General features: G+C 46.7%; 1 protein-coding gene across 5 annotated transcripts in view; it reads left to right on the top strand.

Moving 5' to 3' along the window:
* DOP1B (DOP1 leucine zipper like protein B) overlaps positions 1-18,486 on the top strand; it is a 167,213-nt gene that overhangs the window by 86,328 nt on the left and 62,399 nt on the right. For all 5 annotated transcript variants that reach the window (XR_006679522.1, XM_045284559.1, XM_045284557.1 and 2 more), the window contains exons 10-15: positions 4,994-5,114; positions 8,444-8,563; positions 9,626-9,728; positions 11,544-11,735; positions 14,733-15,420; positions 16,966-17,237. Coding sequence is in view for 4 of the 5 variants with exons in the window: in XM_045284559.1 (XP_045140494.1) it covers positions 4,994-5,114; positions 8,444-8,563; positions 9,626-9,728; positions 11,544-11,735; positions 14,733-15,420; positions 16,966-17,237 (1,496 nt within the window). In the remaining variant the exon portion in view is untranslated. The remainder of the gene's footprint in view (positions 1-4,993; positions 5,115-8,443; positions 8,564-9,625; positions 9,729-11,543; positions 11,736-14,732; positions 15,421-16,965; positions 17,238-18,486) is intronic.

An 18,486-nucleotide genomic window follows, 5' to 3' on the forward strand; every position in this document is an offset into this window, starting at 1 on the left:
GGCGTTAATAATACAGTTTTTGGAATAGATGCTATGAACCCATCTTCGAGAGATGACTTCACAGAATTCGGAAAGTTACTAAAAGATAAAATTACACAATATGAAAAGTCACTATATTACGCCAGCTTTTTGGAAGCCTTAGTTCGAGATGTGTGTATTTCATTGGAAATAGATGACTGGAAAAAGATTACCAATTCTTTGACTGTGCTTTGCAGTGAAAAACAGAAGCAAGAAAAGCAAAGCAAAGCTAAAAAGAAGAAGAAAGATGTGGTTCCTGGAGGGGGGTTAAAGGCGACCATGAAGGATGACCTGGCCGACTATGGTGGTTATGACGGAGGGTACATACAAGACTTTGAAGACTTCATGTGACAGCGTTTTACCTTCTCCTGGTGTCTTCTTTCTGTTGCCCACAATCCCTTCAACATGTAGCACAACTTCCTTTCCTTTCAGTTCTGCCAAATGCTACAATCAGAAGTGCAGTATCTTTTGTGCTGGTTATTTAACCCCTTGACTCTTAGGTGCTAATGTGCAAATGAGGGAACTTGGATCTTGCTGCCAAGGGGTTAAAATCGGGAACCTCAGTTGCTACTAAATCATAGTAAAAAAAAATCCTAATAATGTTGTCATTGTTGCTATCTGATTCCATAGCAGCAGTCACTAAATTGGAAACAAGGTTGCAACGTGACAAAAAATTGTGTAGTATTTACCAGCACCATTCAGTAATACAGCCTTAACCATACCTCCTTGAACTACTTCATAACCTGTCAAGAAAAGCAGTTTGCAGCAAGGGCATGTGGTGTGCACCTAGTATTAAAATTGCTTTGTCTTAAAATTGAGCTTGAGGATATTAAAAAATATGTTGTGAAGACTGGTTATCTCAGAGTGAAGATACTGCGGCTGAAAAGCCACTAGTTTGATACTTAAAAAATAAATGACCAAAACCCTCCAACTTTGAAACTGAAGAAGGTAAAACCTCTCCATTGCATTTCAGGTTGTGGAATCGCGAGTGCAAAGACTGTCTAGATTATATTTATCCGAATATTTCTATGGGTGGAGTGCTTTGGAGGGGGAGGGAAACTGCCTGTTTTTAATTGCCTGGTTTAGATCTTGAGACATCCTTGTTTCTTCTAGGCAGCAGCAACGGAACAACTGTAACAGGGTTTTGGCATTTCCTTTCCTTTCCTTTATAAAACATGCTCAGCAAACTGCACCCGATAACTACAGTTTGGTATAAATTGTTACGTTAACAATTATGACATCTGCAATGTTTTATAAAGCAACTAATTTAATAAAATCACTATTGTGAGGACTTAAAAAAAAGAACCAAACACCACTCCTCTGTCTCCCAGCGGGTCCACCCACATGCAGCTATGCCCACATAGGAGTACCCACCATGAAGACTGTTACCCATGCTACACCATGCTACAAGACAAAATTTCATTTATTTGTAATTAGAAATACATCTTTCATAATATATAATTACATGTTTTTGTGATTAATCACTATGCTTTAATTATGTTCAATTTGTAACAATGAAAATGCATCCTGCATATCAGATATTGATGTGATGATTCATAACAGTAGCAAAATTACAGTGATGAAGTAGCAACAAAAACAGTGTTATGGCTGGGGGTCACCACAGCATGAGGCACTGTATGAAAGGGTCGCGGCACGAGGAAGGTTGAGAACCACTGCTCAGCATCTCTGCAGAGGGTTCTCTTCTTCTGCCCTTGTCACTGAGAGAGAAACGAAGATTGAGCAAAGGTAAGGCTTTGCTTGCTTATGTCACAAAGACGAACTTCGTTTAAGACATTATTTATTACAGTGAAAACATGTGCAGTCAGCCCTGTGAGAGCCGGAACTCCGTGGACTGCCTAGTTTTTCCAGACCTGGCGAACTGTCCGCTGTTGGCAGAGTGCACGGCACACTTGGCTCTCGCTCTCTCTTCATAGACCATATTTAGAGTTTCCTCCCCAGACCAGAAAACCTAGCCTTTGCCACTTCAGTCTTCACTGGCGGGATTCTATGACACGGTTGCAGTCGTGACATTGTGCATCCACCACCCCGTATCCTGTTCCAAATGCTTCCACCACCGTTGGCAGGACTCTGTGCCCCTCAGCTGTGGCTCCCCCTTTCTTCCTGCCTCCCACATGCTCAGTCATGACTGATGAGCTTCGAGCTGTACGCATTTGCCTCGTTCCTGTCAGTGGGACCCTGCCAAATCTGCCCTTTTGTGACTGACGGACTGACTGACTTCACTCAGCGTGATAGCTCAGGCCCGTCCCTGTGGCAGCATGCTTGGCGACTTCATTTCTCGGTGTGACAGACTACCCCATTGGAGGGACCACACTGTGTCTATCCTCTCCTCTGGGGAGGGGCACAGGAGGTGTCCTCCCACCCCTTTGGGCTGCTGTGAACTGTGCTGTTGTGGACGCTGGTGTAAGAAAGATGAGCTCTTCTTCCACAACACGTACAGCTCCAGCTTCTTTCAACGCTAGGTTGACAGGCATTTCTTATGCAACTGTCTTTACAGACCCATGTCAAATTGCCATGTGAACAAAACACATTGTCTTAAAAAAAAAACTTTTAAAATTTAAAAACAACATAATGATGCACTATGAACTTATAAATGAAACTATGATACTGCCTATTTACATAAAATGTGTAATATTTAACATTCTACAACATTTGAGATATTGGATTTGACATATCATAAGGGTCGCTTGGTCGGTCAGCGTGACAGCTTCTGCTGCATTCTCTCTTTGCATTTGATGTTTACTTTTTAAGGATTTTTTTATCACTTTTACATTTATTACAGCAGTAATGCATTCACACATGAAGCCAATATATCAGGATTAATATACGATTTAGATTTGTGTCAAATTGACATGTATCCATAGAAATACCACATAAAGAATTTCGAGATTAGAAGACTTAGAATAAAATCAATTTGGACCTATAGTTGTCTCAGTATGTGGATAAAAATCAGCATAAGTGGAAGGTGGTCAATGTAAGCGGTTTCTGAAATTTCCATTGAGGAGATCGAAATGCATCAAAATGACATCCTGTAAACCTAGTGTTAACCAAGGTCCTAGTGTTAGGCATTTACCTTTCAAGACCACACTTGGGAGAACTAGCTGAAGGTGTTTTCCATTGCTCAGGCTCTCCCCTCACTTCCTCCTGCCCTCTCTCCGCCCGCCTCTACCAGTCAGCTGTGACTCACATCAATTTCCCTCTGGGTGTCGCGTGACTGTGGCTCCCGGAGCCATGGCCCAGTCTGGAAGTGAAACCGGCAATATAAACGCAGTGGGGGCTTGGCATGCAACTTGAGGAAGTACCTGTCAAAAACAAAAGTCAGACCCAGCACCGCATCCGACAACATGCAAGCTCCCCTGATGAACGGGTGGCGGCTGCGTTGACCTGGAATCGACCCTGGGTCTTCCCCCATGGAAGACGAGATCTCTACCACAGAACCACCTCTGCCTCTCTGCTTTATCACAAAGCTTCTCAGAGGAAAGACATGCATATTTTTCTATGCCTAACGTACAGGTTACATGGTTTGGACAACCATGAGCCCCCTTTCCCCATGCTGTTTCAGCCAGGTATACATGTGGGCACATAACTTACATAGATGCTTAGCTTGCTGGCACATGCGGTCCCTGGAGAAAAGGAGTAGGTTATGCAGGATCACTGAGCTAGAAGGCACAGAATGACCGCTCGGCCTTGTCCCTCTTTGCACTGCAGGGCTTTTACCGGGTGTGTCCTTATTTTCTCCTGAATCAGGCAAAACTGTTGTGTTTGTAAGAAGCTTTTGGTAGCCTTACGCTGTAGATAAAATGCACGTGGAGCTTCTCATCGATACCATTTTCTCAGAGACACATCTTGTTTTGTGAGAAGGAAAGAGAGTCATAAAGATTCATCTGCTCACTGTGCCCTCTGTCGGAAGGGCTTCTCTTCACCACCTCCATGACTGAGTTGCGATTTGTGAGGCAGAACACTCAGCTGGTCCAATGCTGTCTTTGTGAGCTTTTCAGCATCAGTGCTATTTGTTTGGTCCTATTCCAGGTCTTAAGAGATTTCAGAATAAGGATGTTGCTTCACCCTACAGGTGCTTCTATTGAGAAATGTCGCTGGCCATCACCTGTATTGTCAATTTGTCATACTGTGGGAGCTTGCATGTTGCTGTGATGCTGGAAGCTAGCTCACCGATTGTGTTAGTCTGGGTCGAGTAGAGAAACAAATTCATCGACATGTATGTACAAAAGACCTTTATATAAAAGAGCAATTGTATATTGAGAAAACATCCTAGCCCAGTCCCGATCAAGTCCATAAGTCTGATACTAATCCATAGGTCTGATACCAATCTACAAATTCCTCTTCAGGCTCACACAAAACATGCAATGATGCCGAATGCAGGAGGATCACAGCCCGGTGGGTGGAAAGTCTTGTGGATCCAGTGGCAGTGGAAGCATCTCGGCGCTGGCAGGGGTCTCCAGGGCACTAGCGAAGCTCTGTGTGTCTTGTCAGTAAGAATGCCTCGCAGAGAGAGTGTATCTGACCTCCACTGAGCTATTTTCTCCTTTGCGCCTCCAAATAAGGTCATCAAGCTGTGACCTGATTGACCAGCTAGACTCCACCCCTTTGCAAGTTGACAGGAGATTATGTAGCTAACACACTGATATTTCAGATACCAGCAGGGTCAGTCTAAGGTGAACAGATTTCAGCGGAGCTTCTGGACTAAGAACAGACTGCAATGAAGGAATGTACACTGTCACTTCGGAGAGATTATTCATTGAAAACCTTATAAATACCAGCAGAACATTGTCAGATATAGGGCCAGAAGATGAGCCCCACACATAAACGTTTCTGCACATTTTAGCCTGTGTAAACTGTCTGGAGAAAGAGATAACATGAACATGTGTGTGTGTTATTTATTGATTGTAGAATACATTCATTGTTAGTCTTCTTCTGACCACTTCCTTTGTCATGGCAGGGCCGCAGGTGGTTGAGAATTTATTTCTGGAAGTGATCAGGGCCTTTTATGCATACTGCAGAGACGCCCTGGGCTCTGATCTTCAACTGAGCTACACTCAGAGTGGAAACTCACTGATAAGGTATGCCTTTGCTCTTCTCCCACCCCAATGCCGTGGTTGTTGTTGTTGTTCTGTTAGTTGCTAGAAGCTGCGAGGTGCTAGAGAAAGAAGAAATGCAACAGGTCGGACGCTGTGCTGTCAGTTCTGTGTGGCTGGCTCTGCGCATGACGCCCACTGGGCAAAGCCAGTCCACCGAACAAACTCACTTCTCTGTAGTCGATGACGACTCACAGGGCCCCTGTAGGACCGTGTATCACATCCTCTTTGGGTTGCTAGGGCTGTAACACTTTACGGAAGTAGAAAGTCCCATCTTTCACTTGAAAACTAGTCCAGGCACCAAAATAGAAAAAAAAACCAAACTCACTGCCATCAAGTTGATTACAAGGCAGAGCTGCCCCTGGGGGTTTCTGAGATAATTCCTTAGCAGTAGAGAGCCTCATCTTTCTCCCTCAGAGCAGCTGGTTGTTTCCAACTGCTAACCTTGGGGTTAACAGCCCGATACACAATCACTGTACCCTAGGGCTCCTTACAGCCAGTGTGAAATCCAAAATCTGCTTCCCTTTCCTGATCCCCCCAAGAGCCACGCTGCTCCATGCAGCCTTCTTCTCTCCAACCTCCAGTCACCCGGGGTTGGGTCAGCAGGCACCAGCCCCTTATGTTTCTTAGGTCCAATAATCTCTTGAAGGAGCCTGGGTGGCACCGTGGGTTAAGCATTGGGCTGCTAACCTGGAAAGGTTGGCAAACGCACCAGCATTCTGTGGGAGAACGATGTGGCCAGGCTTCTCTGTAGACAGAGTACCACCATAGAAACCCCACCAGGCAGTTATGCTCTGCCCTGTGGGGCCCCTGGGAGCTGGAACCCACTCAATGACAGCAGGGTGGGGTGCGTTTAATTCCTTGAAATGACTGACTGTAGGTAAAGCCTTTTTTTAATGTCATGAAACATATGCAGCAAAGTTGCCATTTTAACCTCTTCTAGGAGCACAAGTCGGGACGGGCACTAAGTTCACCATGCTCTCATAACCACGACTCCGCTGACTTTGCTTTTCTTTTTTGGTAGAGTGGTGGTGAAACTACACACACCCAAGTATCCCACCTCCCCCATTTCTCCAGGCACAGTCTACTTACAAAGTTGTGCCACCTTCCTTAACAGCCTTTCCCGAGCTCCTTCACCATCTTTGACACGAATCCACTGGCCTGCTAAGTTTCCCATCTGTACTCTCAAATTGCTATTGTCCATTTGAGCACAGCTAGATAATTCCGTAGAGTGAGTATAATCAGAGTGCAGACCTTCTTTGTTAACCATGGGACTCAATTATTTGGTTAAATGATGGCGAGATAGTTTGGGTTCAAGGTGGAAAGATTTTCATAAGGTAGTACTGTTAGTTTGTTTAGGAAATGGAGGTGTTTTCCATCCTCTGTGGCCCCAGAAATTCTGGACTTCAGGAGAATTTGGCATTCTGATCCTCACCAATCTTCCATTCTCCACAAAAGGGCTAACTTTAGTCTAGCAGGGAAACAGGGTACAGACACCAAAGGCAGGAGCCAAGAGGGATCTACCTGGGCCCAGAGCTTCTAAGCCTCATTCCAGGAAGTGGAAGTGCCACTGAGCTTCATCTTCCAAGGCCTTTATTGTAAGGTGACCAGATTTTAACATTGGTAAAGCAGGACAAAAGTGGGACACCATTGATAAAACTCATATCCTGGTGAAATAGCCACAAGGCAGCCAAAAACCGTATACCCTAGCTTGTCGTGCATTCTTTCCAAAAATCGGGACTTTTTAAAAACACCGCGGGACCGGGACAAATTGTTAAAAATTGGGACTGCCCCACCAAAAGCGTGACGTCTGGTCACCTTACTTTATTGGCATGAATGATGACAGCACACCTCCTGAGGCTTAGTCAGCATCCGCCCCAGGGGCTCCCTCCCCACCTCCCTCTTGGTCTGGTCAGCCCCAACTCATTGGCCTCAGGAGTGGTCCCGCTCCCAGGAAACGGGACCAAAGGGTGCATCATTTACTATATACAGGTGGGTTCCACACCTCGTAGACACTCATTAAAATAACCTCTGCTAATAAGTTAATCAGCATAGATGCTCACAAGGTAATGAGTGACCTTTGGTAATGTAGTGGTAAGCTTTGGGCTGCTAACTGCAAGATCAGCAGTTCAAAACCACCAGCCGCTCCATTGGAGAAAGACAAGACTTTCTAAGCCTATGAAGAGTTACAGGCTTGGAACCCCACAGGGGCTACTTCTACTCTGTCCTACAGGCTCACGGTGAGTCCGAATTGACTCAATGACAGAGAAGAGAGTTCCGTTAAATACGCTAATCAACACAAATTGGTTCTTCCCCTTTGAGTATCATGAAGCGTTTAAAAGATCTAGTTTCTTCCCCAACCTGAAATGTACCAACAGTATCTATTGCTGAACGATGACTATTGTTTAGCCAAGGCAACTGGATAGAGTACACCCAAGGAGTAGATTATGGGGGGAAGGAAGAGAGGGTTAGTTCAGGAAGTGGAAGCAGAGGTGAGGGAGAGATGAAGGACCAGGCATCCCTGGAGCCCCGGGGCAGAATTGGAAAGTAGGCTAGAACAGCAAACATTGGACTGAATATGTGTAGTTATCTATACATTTTACCTTTTGTTTCATAGTCCTTTAGTAGAGAGTGGAAGGATAGGTGAGGAACAGAATTTCAGACGGTCATGCAGGCCAGAATTTCTGAGACCACTGACGATGCATAATGCCTCCCTCCACAACCAAACTACCAGTGCTACCCTAAAAACATTTCCACTTTGAGCCCCAACTATTGATGCACTGTTGTTTCGTGAGCCGTGGTTTGATTCCCACTCACAGGAGGCCTGTAGGACAGAGTAGTATTCCCTCATAGGGTTTCAGCCTAGGTTGTGGTCACCAGGCCTTTTCGCCCATGGAGTTGCTGATGGATCCAAACCGCCAGCCTTTTGGTTACCAAATAAGTGCTTTAACCATTGTGCTACCAGGACTCCTCTTTTTTACCAGTAAAGGATCTAATTACCTACTGTTGAGATCGAACTGGTTTTGTCAACCAAATCCTTTCCATGATCACTCTCAAGCTTGTGTCTAAGAGAATGCATTCATGCAGATATTATTTAGGAAGGTGTTATGTAAAGTATTTCTTATATAAAAACAGGACTATTTTTAATCTTTATCAGGTGTGTCAGTGATAATGATAACATAGTGATAATGATAACAGTCAGTGATAAATGATAACACTTTTTACAACTTTAAAATTTGGCAATTTTCAGGCCGTCTCCCCATAGTTCGGTTTTTCCCTAGATTCACTTGTTTCTGCCCTCTCTTCTTTTAAAGCTCAATAAAAGAAAATCGGAATGCCTCTGAGATTGTTAAGACAGTGAATTTACTGATCACTTCCCTGAGCACGGACTTTCTCTGGGATTACATGATGCGGTGTTTTGAGGATTGCTTTAGGTGAGTGTGCAGTTGGTATTGTGGACCATCTAGGAGAGGTGAGAGGGTTTGAAGCTGGGGTCTTAGTGTCCTAATGCTGCTGTAGCCAAACTGCTCTCCAAGGGAGGCTTGTGAAAGAAAGCAAAGCCAGTTGCCATCAAGTCCATGCCAGATCACGGCGCCCGTCTGCTGAGTGGGACTGCTCCCCAGGGCCTGCAGGGCAGTCTGCCAGGCGTTTCTTTTGCAGGCCCTCTGGGTGAAGGCTCAAAGCTTCCTGACCCCACCCCCACCCCCCAGAGGTACTTCAGAAGAAAAGATGAGCAATTTACTTCCTCCCCAAATCAACCTTTCTAGTCCTTGAGCACAGCTCTCCCCTAATACACATGGGATCACCAGGATTTGGAATCTGTTCAGTGGCCACTGGCTTCGTTTTTATGTATTTTTTTAAATGTACCATCTAAGTTAATTCATGGACTAACCCGTGTTGAGCTATATTATCATGTTATCCAGATGGATCCAAAGGTATCCCATTTTGAGAACCAATGTATACTTATTCGCTTGTCTGTTACCTAAGTGCTTAAAACAAAGTGTTGGTTTTCAAAAATGAGCAGTTAAAAATAGAGTTGATCAGTGGAGTCAAAGTTTCGGGGGAAACTGAAGAATTTCCAGCAACCCAACTCTTGAGGAGCTTGTCCTGGCTCGCCTCTGGCCCATGTTGGATGGCTGTGGGGCCTGCTGTGTTCTGCAGCCCAGACCAGTTCACTTGAGCATAGCTTTGATTTGGGCTTGGAGACACTGGCCAGGCCCACTAGATGTGGAATCCCACATGGGCACGGGACCACTCTCATCTGAATTCCTGAACTTCAAGCCAGAGTGGATGGACCCTTTCTGGAGATGAGCACATTCGAGAGACTCTTACACAGTTTCAGTCAGCAACTTTGTTACTGGAGACACCTGGTTGCGTTATGTTTCAGTATGGTATATGCTACTGTAACAATAAGTGACTTTGCTGGGAATCCTAGCAAGTGGTTGCAATGGTTGGAGAAAGAGTGTGTTTGTTTTTCTCCCCTGTGATGGATGTAGGCCAGCGAAGCAGGGTGCCTCTGCCGGTAACAGCCTCAGCCCAGCACCCACGGCCGCGGAGCTCTGTACCCTCCTTGTCTTCCTGCTGGACGTTATCCCTTTGGTAAGGCAGCTTGGCCTAGAAGAGATGGCCTGGTGCTTGCTCTGACTTTATGGATGTCGCACAAACTTTCACTGACTCAGCGTTTACTGAGGCGCTGTTAGTTGTCAAGGAGTTTATTCTGACTGATGAGGGAGGCACTTAGGACTTAGAGGACCCCCTCGGGGTACACAGGCAAGTTGTGCTCCCTGAGGTTTTCTTGGCTGCAGTCTTAACTGAAGCAGACTGATAGGCCATTCTTCCACAGTACTGGGTGGGTTCGAACTGCTCACCTTTAGGTTAACAGTTCAGGGCAGACCACTTGTGTCACCTCTACAACACTATGTTAGTGCTTGTGCCAGCATGGCAGATATTGCTGGGTGTGATCTACCGTTCTCTCTTATGTAAGAGGGGGACTGCAGCTGATGATGCTTATACCAGGTGATGACTGGGCATGTTACTGAGGGGTGAGGGTAAATATGTTTCCTGGATAAACAGGTAACAGTTAGCTCATTTTCTTTACAGAAGTATGCAGTGATCCCTTGGTTGCCAAACTCAATTCGATCCAAACTCATGTTCGAGAATGAAACATATTTTTCCCATAAGAAATCATGGAAAATCAAATAATTAGTTTTGAGACCCCAAGATTATACTTTAAATTTTCCCCAGGACTTTGAATCACTATGGGGGCTTTTAGCCTTCTCGAGTATCCCTAACCCCCATACACTATCGCCATCGAGTTGTTTCTGACTTATCCAAATGAACAATAACTTCTCAACCTCGTCAGGGGTCTGGTTAGTTGTTTCGTGATTAGCACTTTCACACCTTCAATACATTAGCCACTTTAATCACCTTTCCCCCCAGAAATTTTTATAATATTGACTGAGCCATGTTGTATTCAGCCACCAAATCAGACAAGCAGCTACCTGATTCAAATTTTGCAACAATTTCTTTCTTTCAGTCTATCGTGGTTCTCAGTTTTTCTCTTAGCATTCCTGCTGGTATCACGAACTTTCTTCGAAGCCCTGATTATGATATTTTTATGTAAATAAAATGGGGGAGACACAAGGGTGAATTTTTCCCTTTTTTTCCCATTGATAATGGTTGCTTCTTTAATTTCTAGGTCCAATCTTTTACAGATATTATATACACATATTACCTATTACAATCATTAGTTATATATAAAATTTAAAATCATATTATTAGTGATTTGGCTCACTCATTGTGAGACGTCTTCATTTCCTATAACACTTTTAATCTTATAACATGATAACCTCTTAACATTTTTCTACCGGTTTTTTTTTTTTCCTTCTTTTTTTTTTTTAATGTCTTACCGCACTAACAAACACCACATGTTCTCTGAGCGAGAGTGGCGCTGAAACTGAAGCGTCACTCCTTTGTGTCCGCAGCCAGACGCCCCATGACTCACTCTCATTGGTACAGGGTTTTTAGAGCTGGATTTTTTAATTCAACTATCAAGCAAAGTTACGAACACCACACGGATTTTTTTCTAACTTTGATGTCCGAGTAGTGGAAAGTTCCCGCTTGCAGCTGTTTCACAACCAAGGTATCACTACATTTTCTCAAGATAGAAGTAGATGTCATTCTATTATTTTACATTGCACAGGGTAAGTGCCGCTTGGAAGGAAGGGAGGAATGCCCATTTATTTATTTGGACTAAAAGGAAACATGAGTATGGTTTTTCCTATTTTGGAATTAGCGTGAAGCTTGTACTTTAAAAACAGGAATTTTATAAGATACCATTTTGAGGCGGTGTGGGTGGTGATTTTGTGTTGCCTTGTTCCTCATTGTTAACTGAAAGCCTGGTTTTGTTGACAGGAGCTTTACTCCGAGGTGCAGACCCAGTATCTCCCGCAGGTGCTCAGCTGCATGGTGCAGCCCCTGGCCGAGGACGTGGCGGCTCTGAGTTTACCTGAGCTCACTCAGGCCTTAAAGACGTGCTTCAAAGTGCTCAGCAAAGTCCAGATGCCACCTTCCTACCTGGACACAGAACCAGCCAGCGAGAGCTCGGTGTGTACCCCATGGAGCCCAGACTGTTTTCTGTGTTCACGTGAAGCACATGCGTCTGGAGAACTAGAGAGTAGAGTGGTTAGGAAAGGAATAATGATTAGTAGCCTTGTGGCCATGCCTAAAATAGGTCCCCTAGACCCTAAAATGTTATTATAAAATATTTTAGCTCAAAAGTTAGCCCCCTTCTCTTTGCCAAGTCCTTCCAAGCAACTTCCCTGCCAGAGGTCGGAACAACAGATAGTGGTGAGACAGGCCTAGCTTGCAAGTCCCTTTTCATGCGTGTGCTTATCCGCATGCCCACGTGGACCCTGACAGTGTACCTGAAGATGACATCCCAGAGAGGGAAACGTGGAAGAGCCGGTGAAACGGTCCATCATTGGGCTTCTGGGCAGGGGAGGGGAATGAAGAATGTGGAGCGCAGGGCCTTTTGAGGGCAGAGAACCTATTCTGCAGGCTGCTGTCGCAGTGGACACATGACACGATGCACCGTCCAAACGCACAGACCGTACCGCCCCATTGTTGCCCATGGACTTGTCTTAATAGGGCCTGGTCAACGTGGGTCCCTGGCTGTGTACTGCAGGAACCCAAGGGGCTCATTAGAGGAGAAGCAGCATGTAGGAGGGAGAAGGGCAGGCGTGAATTCTCTGTGCTTTCTGTACCACTTCTGTGGACCTAAGGGTGCTCTATAGAATAAAATCCTTTTTAAAAGAAAAGGGAAGGTTTAGACTATAGGAGGTAGGCTTCACAAAGCTCCTGGGAGGAAATTGACTTGAAAGATAGTGGATTTTTCCCACCAACTCTTTGCAGCCCCCTGTGTACTCGTAAGCATGAAACCGCACCTGTCACCATTGCGTTGGTTCCAACCCGCGGTGACCCTGGAGCACAGAGCAGAGCTGCCCCTGCAGGGGTTCCTTGTGCTTGGTGCAGTCGACACCCAGTCAGGTCAGGGGAAATGAGGACGACCTTCAAGGAGATGGATGGACCCCTGGCTGCCAAAATGGGCTGGACACAGGCCCGATTGTGAGGATGGGGCTGGGCTGGCCTCGTTTCCTTCTGTTGTACACCGAGTGACTGTGAGTGGAAACCGGCTGAACCGGCCCTGACAACCATCCTTATGGAAGCTGACTGCGTGTCTCATTCCCCCAGGGCAGCTGGTACATGCAAACAGCTGACCTGGTGGTTAGCAGTCAAGTGCATACCCACTGTACTGCCAGGGCCACTTTTTTAATGCAAAGGATCTTCAAAGACTTTATGGAAACATTCCAATTTTTCCATGAACTTTTTTCTTTTTCAATTTAAGGGGAACATTCATTTATTAAGTCTTAAAAGGGACAACAACTCACACAAAGACACAGACACATCTTCTGGATGAGGGAGGCCATTAGCACAGGGTCTGAATGGCGTCCAAGGATTCACAGTCAGGACAGTAGTTAAGGCATAAAACAAAGAAAATTGTCACAAACTTATGATTGGTGGCAAATTGATCCATCATGGTTACAGGTAGGACTACAGAAGTAGGAACAAGGCCATGATTGGGACATGTACATCGTGTTAGATAAAAGACTTATACCCATGAAGGCCTTCCTCTACCAGACTCTTTAAATATGAGTATAGAGAATTTGTCCACATACATAAACACAACAAGTAACTTGAGATTATCCACCATTATCTGGCTTGCATGGGTTCTCATCAGTAATGTTTGGGGACATCTCTCTACACTGATCTATCGGGAGGCTTTACTATATGCAGGAGAGTCTGTGGTCCGGATTCATGCTTCTCCAGCCCTCCTCCATGGATGTTGGTGAGCTTGTGTCCTTTTCCTCACCGGGATGAACAGCTATCTCCATTATCCCAGTGCGGGCAATGCAGCCCAAGAAACACATGCTCCTTTTAATGTGGGGAGCTGTGTGCAAATGGCCCCCCAGAAAGACAGTGGTCGTCATGGTCCTCCAAACCACTTGAGGACGGTCTGGCTTGTTTAGGAAGATCTGTTCAGCACAGTGGCAGGTGAGGAGGCAGGCGAGAGCACCGGCGAACGTGTCCGCTTTGCATCCTGGTTCATGTTTGGCGGCACAAGAACTTCCCAACAGGACTTGAATTCCAACTTAAAGTCTAATCGCTGATTTGCTACCTCATGTTAGAAATGGACTCCTTTTGGGGCCTAGCTCCATCAGCTGTTGAAGAAGGGAAACCCTGAGGCAGATTTAAGGTGCCCAATGTGAGCATCACATAGTCTACATACGTAAATACCTGTATGCTCCAAAACTTGCATAACGCTCTCTGGTTCTTCCCTACAGAGCAGTGCACATGGTAAGAGTTTCAAATTCAATGTCACATCATTTAAGCAGCAGTGTAACCAAAAGGAAAAGTGATTCCTTCAAAGTTAAAGGACCGTCACTCTGGACAAGTCACAAATACATATATTTTTAGCTGACAGTTCTAGCTTTCTCCTCGTGTCTTATTTTTTATACCGTTACTTGATACTCCATTTTACAATTGATGATTTTAAACTCCTTTATTGAACCCAGAAAGGTCTAAGTAAATCATCTGAAGTCTCCCCAGAAGCAGGATCCCCGGTGTCGTCGTGGTTATGTGTTGGGTTGGGAACTGGAGGGTCAGCAGTTGGAAACCAGAGGCAGCTGCACCCAGGGACACCCACAGGGCAGTTTTACCAGTCCGTGAGGGGCTCTCTGGGTCGCAGTCCACTCCGTGGCAGGGACTTTGGTTTTGCTTGCTTGCTTGTTTTGAGCCTCAAAAGCCGCTTCCACAAAGAGTACGGGGCCTGGCAGTCTCCTGCTTGTTCTCTCTCACCCTCCCCTCCCCTCTCCCTTGTGTGTCCCTCCCCCTTTGTTCTGTACTTTGATCCAGGGACCATCTTCTCATAGATAGTTGGACTTCCTAATCCCAGGAAGCACACCCTCGCGGTTTGCCCGATTTGACAAGTGCGGAAGCCCTTGCTCTTACAAAGCACACAATGCAAGTTTTCCTTTCTTGCAGAGTCCGGTGAAAGGCGACAACGAGGAGATCATTTTGGACACCCAGGCTGTGATTCCAGGCGACGAGGACACGCCGCCGTTTCCACCACTGAAGTCCGAGGACAGTGGGATCGGGCTGAGCGCCTCGTCGCCGGAGCTCTCGGAGCACCTGCGCGTCCCCCGGGTCTCCCCAGGGAGGGACGACGTGTGGAAACAGGGTGGGAGCATGCAGCAGACCTTCCACCGCATCCAGGAGCTCATCGCCAACTTTGCCAACAAGCACATTTTTGGCGTCCCCCTCCCAGCCTCTGGAGAAGAAGGCAAGTCAGAAGAGCCGGAAGGCAAGAGGGACAAGAGCGGGGCCCGGGACACCATCTTCGGGGACGCCAGCAGGAAGAACTCGTGGGACGCCAAGGCCATCACCGTGCCCCAGTTCAAGCAGATGCTTGCAGACTTGTTCACGGTCCGAGGTTCTCCGTTCAAGACAAAAAGTCTGGCATCGCCGTCGTCTTTGTCCAGTAGCCCTGGCAGGAGGAAGGAGGGAGAGTGGGATGTTGCCCAGGTGGTCATTGACCTGGAGGGCTCTCAGGAAGAGTGCAGGGAGGCCTTCGCCGCCGCCTGCCACCTGCTGCTGGACTGTGCCACCTTCCCCGTCTACCTGTCCGAGGAGGAGCTGGAGCAGGTTTGCCAGACACTCTTCCAGCCTCTCGGTGAGACAGCAGCCTCATGTCAAGTCTCTCTCCGTCTGTTGCCATACAGCCAGCCCTGTTCACAACACACATAACCCTGTTCACGACGCTGCCTGGTCCTGTGCCACCCCTGGGGTCCATCGTGGATCGGACCACCGTGATCTGTCCGTCAGGTTTTCACTGGCTGATTTTTCAGAAGTGGACAGCAGACCTTTCTTTCCCAATATCACTTACATGAGTGATGTTTACAGACCAGCTAAAATCATCTTTCCCAAGAAGGGACTCTTAATCACACCTCGCTCTTGTAGCGTTTCATTCATTGTGTGGGTGGTTCACTCATGTCTCACTGCATTCCAAGTGGTTAAGGGGCTGAGCCAGTAGTTTCAGATCTTGGGTGAGTGGCCCTGCGGTGCTTAACAGCAATCTGTTGGCCTATTTGGCCGATTCCGTGAAGATTTTATATAAGGCAGTGGGCATTTCAAAGAGCAAAAGAGGCAAGGAGGGGGAAAGGAACGACTGATTAGATTGGTGGAAACTCTGGGCAAAAAAACTTCCTCTCCTGTTGTCATTACGTTCATGTGGAGCTGGTCTCTTGGCCCATGTTAGCTGCAAATGATGCTTGGGAGAACATTTAGGATGGATACAACCAGGGTGTTTTTACTCTTTTAAAGCTAATCCCAGAGCAGTAGGACCCAGGTTCCTAAGTTCATCTCCCAGCCAATGTCTTTCATGGGCGGCCACCACCTGTCCACCAGGGGAGGCTTGTGTGTTGCTAAGATGCCGAGCAGTTTCATTGACACTTCCAGATGAAGATGGGCCAAGAAGAAAGGCCCCGTGCCTGTTTCCAAAAGCAAGCCAGTGAAAACCTGTGGGATACAGTGGTGCAATCTACATGCTCCTGTGGAGATGGTGCAGGGCCAGGAAGCATCCCATCGCCTTGTGTGTCAGGTCCCCATGAGTTGGGGGCCAACGCCATGACAGTCAACTACCACATGTAGCATGTCCCCTACTGCAGAGAGCCTCCAGAAACACATTTTGAATTCTGTCCCCCGAAATGTGAATTTCATTGTATGTAAATATTGAAAAGCAAACAGTCCCACCAAAAAATATTTAGAATCATCCACGAGCCCTTAGACCAGCGGTTCTCCACCTGGGGGTTGAACGACCCTTTCACAGGGGTTTCCCAATTCATAATAGTAGCAAAATTATAGTTATGAAGTAGCAATGCAAATAATTGTATGGTTGGGGGTCACCACAACATGAGGAACTGTATGAAAGGGTCACAGCATTAGGAAGATTGAGAACCGTTGCCTTAGACTGAGATGTGCAGTTTGGGATACTCTGACAAACATACGACACACCCCAGGCCCCGTTGTTCCCTCTGGCCTGAAAGCTGACAGTTTATCTGTGCCCTCTGTCAGGAATGGGTACATTGCTGACCATGCGACTTCCGGGCTGGGAGGGCACTGTTGAACGTGAAAACTGGAGAGGGGGGCACCCTGGGGAGCCCCTGGCCCGTGGTGCTGTTTGTTTCACGTGTGATTTCTCTGGCCCGCTCCCTTCCAGGAGAGTGCGACTCCAGCTTCCCACCATGGCTGAAGGCCCTCATGACGATTGGCTGCTGCGTGACCGACTGCTACCTGCAGAACGTGGCCATCTCCACGCTGCTGGAGGTGATCAACCACTCCCAGTCCCTAGCCCTCGTGATCCAGGACAAGATGAAACGCTATAAAACCTCTGGACACAACCCGTTTTTCGGCAAGCTGCAGATGGTTACTGTCCCTCCGATTGCTCCAGGGATCTTGAAAGTCGTGGCGGAGAAAACAGACTTCTACCAGGTATTTCCCAGGTCTTCCCAGATGGTGTGTTCATCCCTCAGGTGGCAGCTGCGGGCCGAGACAAGGAATATGGTGGCTGGTAACGTTCAGAACCACTGCCCTGTCTGTCTCTGATTCCAGGCTCTTGGCCCAATTCCCGGCCCTGCAGTGGGTATTCAGTAAATACTTGGGTTCCATTTTAGGCTTACCAGACATCACATGTGAGGGCTTTTTAATTCTCTAAACACACAGTAAAAGGAGCCCTGATGGCATAGTGGTTACACTTTGGGCTCCGAACCCCATGGTTGGTGGTTCGAAACCACCAGCAGCTCTGAAGGAGAACGTTGTTCTCGGAGCCCCACAGGAGGGTTGCTATGAGTCAGCATTGACTCGATGGCAGTGAGTAAACAGATAGCAAGAAGAGGGCGGGCCCTAATGTGCAAGATGAAAGGCTTTGAGGTGATTGCGCTTCAGTAAAGGATCTCAAGGCTCACTTTAATTACTTGTCAAGTTTTAAAAAGCTGACTGCTGAAGAGGGTGTGCCAGCTTTGTCCATCTTGCCTTGGGGACAAACTATGAAAACAGCTTAGAATGAGGCATTGTAGGTTTCCTTTGATTGCAAGAAACTGAAAGCTCTTCCAGTTAGTGATGATAAGATTGAAGTTCATGATGAAAATGAAGGATCAAACCAAACCAAACCTGTTTCTGTCAGCTCGGCTCTTCATGGCTCCATAGGGCTATCCTGTAGAACTGCTCCATAGGGTTTTCCTGTAGAACTGCTCCCTAGGGTTTTCCTGTAGAACTGCTCCATAGGGCTTTCCTGTAGAACTGCTCCCTAGGGTTTCCTGTAGAACTGCTCCATAGGGCTTTCCTGTAGAACTGCTCCCTAGGGTTTTCCTGTAGAACTGCTCCATAGGGTTTTCCTGTAGAACTGCTCCCTAGGACTTTCCTGTAGAACTGCTCCCTAGGGTTTTCCTGTAGAACTCCATAGGGTTTTCCTGTAGAACTGCTCCCTAGGTAGGACTTTCCTGTAGAACTGCTCCCTAGGGTTTTCCTGTAGAACTCCATAGGGTTTTCCTGTAGAACTGCTCCCTAGGACTTTCCTGTAGAACTGCTCCCTAGGGTTTTCCTGTAGAACTGCTCCCTAGGACTTTCCTGTAGAACTGCTCCCTAGGGTTTTCCTGTAGAACTGCTCCATAGGGTTTTCCTGTAGAACTGCTCCCTAGGGTTTTCCTGTAGAACTGCTCCCTAGGACTTTCCTGTAGAACTG

The sequence above is a fragment of the Echinops telfairi genome, unplaced genomic scaffold, assembly GCF_000313985.2.
Source record: "Echinops telfairi isolate 266 unplaced genomic scaffold, ASM31398v2 ScPeMD7_7469;HRSCAF=8507_0, whole genome shotgun sequence".
Taxonomy (NCBI): Eukaryota; Metazoa; Chordata; class Mammalia; order Afrosoricida; family Tenrecidae; genus Echinops; species Echinops telfairi.